Below are 9,187 nucleotides of genomic sequence, written 5' to 3' on the forward strand. Positions count from 1 at the left end.
GTGGTCAGTACAGAGGAAAAACAGCTCTGGCTTTACGCAGGAGTCAGTGCTGGACAGTTTTGTTTGACATCTTCAATAACTAGAGTGGTTAGCTAACAATAAAACCTATGGCTCTTTCAGGTAAGCAGACAGTACACAGGTAGAAAAAGACATCAGAAGGATGTCTAAACTGTTAGGGCAAAAAAAAAAAAAAAGTGTCAGATAACCTTAAATATAGAAAAATGGATGCTGCTGTCTGAGGATGTTGTGGATGTGACTGTACCAGATGGCTCCAAAAGGAATAAGGCAAAATTTTTGGAGACCAGTTGCACAGAGAGCTACCAAAGGACTAGGACCCTCTAGCACCCCAATCCAACGGTGRTGGATACTGAGGGAGTAGGCAGGGAATGGGCTGTAGAAAGTGCCAGACCCACGTGCTGTCCCTGCCCAGGCTTTCCTATTGCCAGTGTTGGGAGATTGGAKGGCTGGGCTGGATGGACTCAAAAACGTTTTTTTGTTTCTGTTTTGACAAATTTTCTGATAAAGTCTGAATAAAGAGTYTCTATTTTCAAGAAGTTTTGCTTTGTAAGGAAAATTTCAACATCGACTCTGACTAAATTTTGAGATATTTAAATGCGGGTAACATTCATCATTTAGAATCCCTTGAGACTCTCATATACGATAGAACATTAAAAATAAAAAGCAGAATATTACATCATTATAAAAATTATGTTATTCTTTAAGAAATTGTTTGATAGTTTCTGTATCTCTCTTCTTTGTAAAATCTATTTCATGCAAAATTTGATATTTTGAATTCTCATTCTGATTCAGAATTGAAATTTATTTTATCATATTGTCATTTCTGGTGGAACAGAAACATCAATTTCCAGTCAACTCTAGCAATTGCTTCCTTTTCTAGTGCTTGTCAACCTCTTCCTCTCCTATCTCAGAAGCTGGCAGTGTTATAATCCGTGTTTGTTGTGTGCATGTAATGAACAGCATGATGGGAGCAGAGCGTTGGCTCGGTATTGGTAGGAATCCTCTGTATTAACTTCACWCCAAAGAACAAGCTCTTCCACTGCCCAAGTTAAAAATGGACTCAGAAATGAGGAATATGCCCTGTGTGGCTGCTTATTCCCACTGCTAGAGTCTCCTGTTCCTACTGTTCTTCATATTTCTTTTCAGTTGGAGTTGCTTCCTTAAAGCAATCTTGTCATACTCCTCCTCAGCTGTTTTTTCTCCCAGGTTTCCTTTTGATAGCCCAGTAGCTTGGCGGTATCGTTCCTCCTCCTCTCAGCTCCGCGGGAGACTCTGCCTGTCTCACCGTGTGGGTGGCAGAGCAGGTAAGTGGAACATGCTGCATTACCTCTTCTCCATAAGCAGTTGTGACGTTCACCAAAAGCCTTCCCACTAATAAAAACCTCTGCCTCCTCACAAGAGATCCATGGCAGAATGTAAGCAGATTTTATTACAGCTAAAACTGAGACTGCTTCTGCAAAATTACCATTGATTTTACATTTCAAGAAGCCTTTTAGAGCAGCCCTCAGAGAAATCTGGCTTATTGGCCTCAGAGCAGCTTTCCAAGTGTAGAGACAACTGTGGGAGCCTTAGGAGCTATATCCCTGGGAAGGCTACACCCACTCGCCTGCGTCCTCAGCTGCGCACAGCAAAATGCAATGCTTGTTCACAGAGGGCATTGCTGCTGCATGGAGGAATACGCTCTTTACATGTCACTATTTGAATAGTGCCCCAGGAAGTGCTGCCACATCCACACCTACACTGCAAGTGTCCAAGATGCCACCATGCTACTTAGTTCACATCCATATTACGTACTATGTGGCATGGAGCTTATTTCTCCTTTGCCAGCCTTATTTCCAAATGAAAAAGTCACCTTTGGGCTTGTAGCAAAAGCAAATTACCTACAGAAAGGCCGGGTATGTAAATGGCAGCTCAGACCTGGCTGCAGTAGYGGAGGAGGTGCCTTCTGCTCTCTGCCCAGCTCTTGGGGAGGCTCTAAAGGTCCAGGCAGTGTCTGGCTTACCTGCATGCAATTTTTTTTATCCAGTGTTTTGGTGAATTTGCTGGTGTTTTGTCCTTATAGGATACGGCATAAGTCTGAACAATAASTATTGCACCAAGGACAGTATTAGATATACACAGATCTTAAGCCAAGAGTCCTGGGGCAGAGAGGCACTAGCACCCTCTGGGTCTAGCCTGTCCAGGCAACGTCTGGAGAGCTGCTTGCCCCTTGCTGCTGKGAGAGCGATACTTATGGCAGGGAGCCCCTGTAGGGGAATGAATCTCCCACTACGAAGGCAGGGAGATGGTCTTGGCCTTTGTAGTGGGATCAGTGAAACAATTCCTGTCTCTCCTATGAYACCAGCAGCTCGGTTTGAAGGACAGACTGCCACGCAGACCTTTTGGGTTGCACCTCCTCTGCGCTCAGCACACAGCAAGGGCAGCTGTGGGTGCTGGTGACAGGAGTGAAACCCTCGGTTCCATTCACRGGAAATGCTGAAGGGTTTCGGGTTGTTGGTGTGGACAGCTGTGGCACCAGTTGGGCTCTGCCTGTCTGCAGAAGTGGAAGGGTCGCTACCACAGGGGTCCCAGCAGGTGTTAGGTGTGTGACTGGCCGAGGACCTGCAGAAACACCTGAGCCTGAAGGAGCAGGCTGAGTGTGGCTGGTTGCTCTCCTGAGGGTGTCTGTATTGAAAAAAAAAGACTTAGGAAGGAAAGGAGCATGTTGACTGCAGAGAACGAAAGGAACCTGCTGGCACTTGATATTCACTGAAAACAATTTTGTCCTAAGATGTCTTGAGCTGAACTCAAACCTAAAGATGAAAATCTCCAAAACCAATTATCACCCTCCCCTGCTGAGCCCCTTCCTCTGACTCACCTTCATCTTGCGGCAGACCTGTGAAACGTGGGTTCACCTCCGCGCATGGGGTCATCCTCTGAGAGCACAGCCCACCGGTGTGAGTTAATRAAGAAGTATATTACATTCCTCCGATCATGATTTTGGAGGTAGTGACTCAGCAGCCAGGATGAAATCATCACACATCCAAATCAGCTCAGACAAAAGCAATTGTTACTGGTAGGTGTATCTGACCAACTGGCTAATAAAAGACACAGGTTTATACTGCAAGTTATTACAGTAATACAATGAGAGCAAATAGTTTTCACAGCTAATTTTATTTATGTCAGGGTATGTATATATATTTTATTCCCAGTACATGTTTCAATCTTTTTACCCTTAGTCATGCAGCAAGTAACGTACAAACACAATTATATGGAAGAATTGGGTTTTTTTTTCAAAAAAAAAAAAAGGGACAAACCTAAATTACAAAAGTATGGCTTTATAAGAAAGTCATATCATACAGTGATTCATTCATTTGCACTTGGGCATGGCAACATTTGAACTTTATCATAGTGAGCAACAGCATCTGTCACAGTGAACCCCCCAAAAGCCAAGAAAACTGGAAATAGGGAAATGCCCATCAGTTTTAGAGAGAGGGAAAGTATATATATGCATACATTCAAAATATCAAAAATGTAAAAAAAATGCTCAGGGATTAAGCATCACCTTTATTTATATGCTGAGGTCAGAGTTATGGAGGCTTGAAGAAAATAGTGCACAAATTKAGCAAGTTTCTTTTTTGTTGTTGTTGTTGTTTTTCTTGTGCAGCAAAGACCTGGAGTGGTGCAATTAACTTAAAACGCGTTACTTCAGGTGTAAAGAGATGTAGCTGAGACCCCAATGTGGCCTGTCCTTCTTGCTAATGGTGCTGCAGAAACAGAAGCATAGGATTAGGAAGTGTCACGAGTGGCTGAATGTTGCTGGCATCCCAGAAGCAGAAGTCTGCTTTCACTAAGAAAAAAGACACATGAGGATACATGTTTAATAGATTTTATTTAAAAAAATCAAGAATAAAATGTGGCCACCATCACAAAGTCTTGGTTGGTTGATTGTGGATTTGGCCCTCAGAAGCCCTTGTGTTTGGTGTTCAGGGAGAAAACACCCATCCCAAGAGCAGAGCTGCTGCCTTTTTTATAAAGCAGATATGTCCTTACCTGTTAGCATCATGACGTTTAGGACACAGACTGACTTGGGACACAGACTTATTTCACTGAAAGGTTGTTTCTTAAGGCATTGATCACTGCATACGAGTGCTGTAAATCAGTAAGGAGTTTTGCCAGAAGAGGGAGGGCAGACAGACAGACACACATGTGCACACACACGTGTGTATCTATGCATACACACCCAGGTCACTCACAGTGCTCACTGAGACGTTACTCATCAAAACTGAAGTAGCACAAACACACAAGTCAGATCTTGACAATACTGCTCTTCAAAAGTGAAATAAAAAGTGTAACCTGCAGAGCTAACCTGTAATCCAAGGATTAACACAAAATACTCCATTCCTTCTCTCTCTTACATTTTTCGCCATGTTCAGAAACAAAAATCCTAACTACACTTAATCATAATGTTTATATGCCAAATGTAAACATCAGCACACGGCACCTAGCACCCTTTTTATTTAACAAAGTCGCAAACATATTTGTCAGGCAAGTGGAAGGACTTCTCAAGAATATACTCTGTCAGATTGTAGGAACTGTGGAAAACATTTAGAAATATTTTTTTTGCTAATGATTTGGTTTCAAAAGAATGAAAAAAAAAAACCAACCAAGAGGGGGCTGAGGTAGATTTGGCTGCATCTGGTATAGCGTCACTGTAGCGGGCAGGAACACAGACAGGATCCCTAAGTCTGGGCAGGCCACTTCAGGGGATATAAATCAGGTCCAGGGAACAGATTCCCTTGGCTGTGGCAAAAGGAAGCCTCACCCCTCATTGGTGTCACCACAGGGATGGGAAGAGACGTTCTGAAGCAGGAGCAGCACAACACAGACATCCCTAACTCTGGCCCAGTGGGACCACATATCCATGTCAGATGGCAGCCCAGTGGCCAAGGCCGACTCAGTGCTCAGTCTCCCGTTAAAAGAGGCAGTAAAAGCAGAAGTGAGAGGCACCTGGAAGGCTTTCTCCAGTGTGGCTCGCTGCCTGTTGTAAACTGTATGGAGAACACCATGGGGTTTGAGTGTTGGCCAGCAACCAGCCAGCAGCTTTCTTCTGGGCAGCGATCACATGAGCCTAACCTTACTGATGATCCCTGCTCTCACTGTCAGCAAGTGCACGAGACCCACATGTAGCTCCCAGTAGGTCACTGTAGCCTCCAGCTCACTGTAAAGTGCCAAGAGCCCCTGGCCACCTCTGCTGCTCTGTAATCCCAGCAGCCTTCCCCTCCATCCCATGCTTTCTGTAGCTGCTTATAGCATGGAAACCCTCATGGTAACAAGCCAGCACAATGACAGCTGATGAATTCCCTGCCCTTTTTTCCTGCTTTCCTTCCTTCCTTGGAATATCTACTCTGGGCCCTAATTACCGTGCTAATAATATCCCTCGCCAGCCTCCTCCGCCTCTGGCCCTGCGAGATACCGCATTGCCGCCGGGGAGCAGCCCGATACCGGCTCCTAGGAGTCGCCCTGCGCTCCCGCCTCCCATCAGCCACATGYAGCAAGCACCAGCTTCGTCCCATGCAGCCCTCTCCATCTGCTGGGACAAGGAGATGAGGCGGCTGTGGAGCCCATGCAGAGTCGCAGAGGAGCAGCTCAGCTGCCGCTGTTATGTAAATCTGCCTTGGGCTCTGCTCGCTTGCAGAGCAGTGACAGCCTCCGAGTGCCGCAGAGGCTGTGAGCAGCCTCGCCCCGGGCTTAGCCTGTGCTTCCCCTCTGCTCATGCCCTCCCGGGCACACAAGGAGGCTGAGGCAGCAGGGAGAAGGAAGCACAGGTCCCTAAGGGCAGGAAGGAGGCAGACAGGGAGGTCGGGTGGAAGGGCAATGCAGTACCAGGGAGGTGTGATTGCAGGAAGATTAACCCTTTCACCACCTGCTTGCTGCTCCCAGGGTCTGGGCTGGTGTTTTCTCCCTCTCCCAAGGTGCAGGAGTGAGTCTGCATCKTCACACAGAGCAGCACTGGCACCGCAGAGCTCCCACCGTGTGTGGGAAGGGACCGTCCTGCTTGGCTGACCAGTGTCTGCATGAGGACGTGGCACCTGGCTGTGCCCACGGGAGAGGTGGCACCCGGCACCCCTTGGCCTTGTGCTCYGAATTTGTTTAAAGAGATGAGCAATCAATTTGCTGCTCGTTGTGAAGAAATGAGTTACCCTATCTCAGCAGAGCCAAGGGCTGCACTTACGTCTGGGTCCCRAATAAAGTGTGTCCCCTAAAGGGAGCCAGGAGGGAGCGATCCTGCTGCTGCCTGCATTGAGCCAGGGGAGCAGGACCTGTGCCTTGCTCACACAGGACCCTGCTCAGACAGACCCAGTCCAGCTAGGAGAGCCCCATCCTGGCAAGCCACAAACAAACGTGGGGCAGGCAATGGGAATTACCTGTATTTGCCAGGATCAGACCCTCAGTCTGGAGCCAGGAGGCAAAATACTCAAATTGACAGCAAAAAACAGCTTCTCACAGCATAACATCGCAGCCCAGCTTGGGATAACCAGCAGGTGCAGGCGACACTGAGACCCACTGGTAAATCAAGCTAGTGAGCAAAACCTCTTCAGGAGTTACATTCACCCCTTTAGCACACGCCAAGGGTAAATGACATAAATGATGTTTCATTTATGAAAAATGGGGCTTCCATTGCATTTCCCCTCCTGGACAGAAGGAAAAATGGTTCCCTCCCCATTGCACAAATCTGTGGAGGCTTCAGGGCCAGGATTGCCTTTAACCCCCTCACTGCCAGGTGAARGAGGGGCAGAGCTTTCTGGCAGCTATTTTACCTCAGTCTTCCTCTAGCAGAATGTCCCCTTACACCAGCTACACTGTGACTCACCATTAAGTGACTCCTTAAACCCAGGCACTCTGCAGAGCTGGCTCTGCATATCTGCAATAATAGCCATGGACTTTTTAGTTATTACAAGAAGATACTGGATCATTCCTTGTTAGAAAGGAAACCTGACATTTGAGCCCTGTTGCTGCAGTATGGTATTTACCCTAGCCCTGRCAGAACACAGTCCCATAGTTACATCTTTTGAAAATCCCACTGGGTAAGTAGTTCCTTTTATCCAGGTACTTTACACAGGGTACAGTCATCATATTGGGAATTTGGATACACTGATATCAGTCAACAGCTAAAAAACAAACATAACACAGTTTCAATTACAGCTAACCCTTCACATGCACAACAAAACAACAGAACAAGAAAGATTTTTCCTTTAAAAGTGCCGTGCCTGCAATCAGTTAGAAAAACATTTAAAATCTTGTCACAAAATACTGGATTTTCCAGCATAGCCTAACAGGATAAGTACTAAAATCACACTAAAATGCAAAGGATCATGAAAGAACGGCTCCCCTAGGTTGCCTTTGAAAATCCAAGACCCAGCAAATAAAGTCAAGGAAAAACATTTACCACATTTTTTGTCGGTAGCTTTTTGCCATAGGATGGTAAGGGCTTTAGTGCCTGAGGTATAGGTAGTTCCTGGATGCTTTTAGGAAAATGAGAGGGGGGCAGAGTCTGGAGAATAGTTTGCATAGCTTGCAGGTATAAAGAAGCGGGTGTGTTCCCCACCAGGCTGTTGAATTTGTCTTCTCCCAGCAAAGCTGTCCAGTGGTCTGGATGATCCTGCAGAACTTTCCGCATCTTAAACTGTGGATTGGGCATGAAAAGCAAGAGGTAGTCAAGRCAGAGCTTCTTTGATGCCACATTGACTTTGGAGTCCCACATCTGCTCCAGGATGACGTCCAGCGGGGTAAGCCCTTTACTGTCCTCTATCCTGGGAGAAGCTCCATTCCCCAGAAGGATGAGGACCGTCTCTGACCTCAGCAGTTCACAGGCAAGATGCAGGGGAGTTTTCCCGTCCTCTAGATGAAAGCAGCCGGTCCTGTTGATGTAGGAGTTCAAGCTGGGGAGCTTGTGTGCAATTTTGATGATCAGTCCCAAGATATCTCTCCTGTCATAGGTAACTGCCATGGCCAAGTGTGGGGCAGAGGATGGGCAGTAGCAGAAATGTTCCCCAGGCACCTTGAGAGCCTCCTCTGGAAAATGAGACAGCAGATACTGAGCATAAGGCAGGTGATTATGCACCACGGCATAGAGAAGGGCTTCTGAAGGTGAGTAGGTTCTTAGGCTGGCATTTTCTTCCCAGTAAAAATATTCCATAGTTCTCATGTCTTCCAGCATCCATACAGGCTTGTGATCTCTCACAGCCTGGTAGAACATATAGGACAAGAACTTGCAGTGCCTGCTCTGATCGTCCTGCAGGCTGGCCTGGTTACTGGCCATGGCTCAGCAAATGAAGTGCAGCTCCACGTCAAATCGCTCCAGACGGTGAGATGTGAGCACTTGGAATGCAGATCCCGCTGCCGCTGCAACCTTCAGGCTGTCATTGCTGCCCGGACTGCACTCGCTGGAATGCATGGGCTGATCATCTCCACCCATTCATTGTTTTTCCCCTCACTGCAGTGGTTTTGTTTAGGTAAGCACAATCCCACAGACTCAGTTAACCCATGCCATGCAAGCAGATGGTTAGGAAGTATATCCTGCTCTGTGCGTGGCACAGGTTACTGGAACGCTGTCAGATTGCGAGTGATTTTACACACACGCTGCTAGAGAGACGACAGGGAGAGACTAAAATTAGCTCGAGAGGTGAGGCAGTTTTCTGTCTGCATTTCGTGTCTAACCAGATCTGCTCACACACTGCAGTAAGTGCAACATCAATATTCATCTATTTTTTGTATGTCATTCACGCACACAGAGCTCATTATACAGTCAAAAATATGTAGCAGGCTAAAATGCTCCACAGCTGATAATGCAGATGATTATACACTTAAGAAACGAAGGGATTGGTAGCTGCAGAGTTAGGAAGAGAACCCTCTTCTATAAATAATGGTATGGCTAGCCAATTAGGGGACACTGATGTTAATGGATTGCCTGCAAGGCATCAGAGATGTTTAAGAACCCAACGCGAATCTCTGCAGAGGAAAGAGCCTAAGAGTGCACGGAGTAGCCATGCTCAGAGTCATAAAGCATTTTGCTCAGTTAAAACGCCTGCCTTTGTTTAGCAAGGGAAGAGCTGAAGTGCCTCTGTGCTAAACAGCAGGTACATAAACAAAGAAGGTATATAAACAAAAGGTTAATGTACAGTGGCTG

The 9,187-nt window shown here is 46.5% G+C and overlaps 1 protein-coding gene across 1 annotated transcript; it reads right to left on the minus strand.

Moving 5' to 3' along the window:
- Positions 1-3,330: 3,330 nt before the first annotated feature.
- On the minus strand, positions 3,331-8,433 carry LOC112954854 (ankyrin repeat domain-containing protein 9-like). The gene is made up of 2 exons (XM_026048120.1): positions 7,448-8,433; positions 3,331-3,764 (listed from the first exon to the last, which is right to left on the minus strand). The coding sequence occupies exons 1-2, from the start codon at positions 8,318-8,320 to the stop codon at positions 3,756-3,758; spliced, it is 882 nt and encodes a 293-aa protein (XP_025903905.1). The 5' UTR covers positions 8,321-8,433; the 3' UTR covers positions 3,331-3,755.
- Positions 8,434-9,187: the final 754 nt, after the last annotated feature.

Source organism: Nothoprocta perdicaria, unplaced genomic scaffold (assembly GCF_003342845.1).
Source record: "Nothoprocta perdicaria isolate Ctin4 unplaced genomic scaffold, notPer1 scaffold_51, whole genome shotgun sequence".
Lineage (NCBI taxonomy): Eukaryota > Metazoa > Chordata > Aves > Tinamiformes > Tinamidae > Nothoprocta > Nothoprocta perdicaria.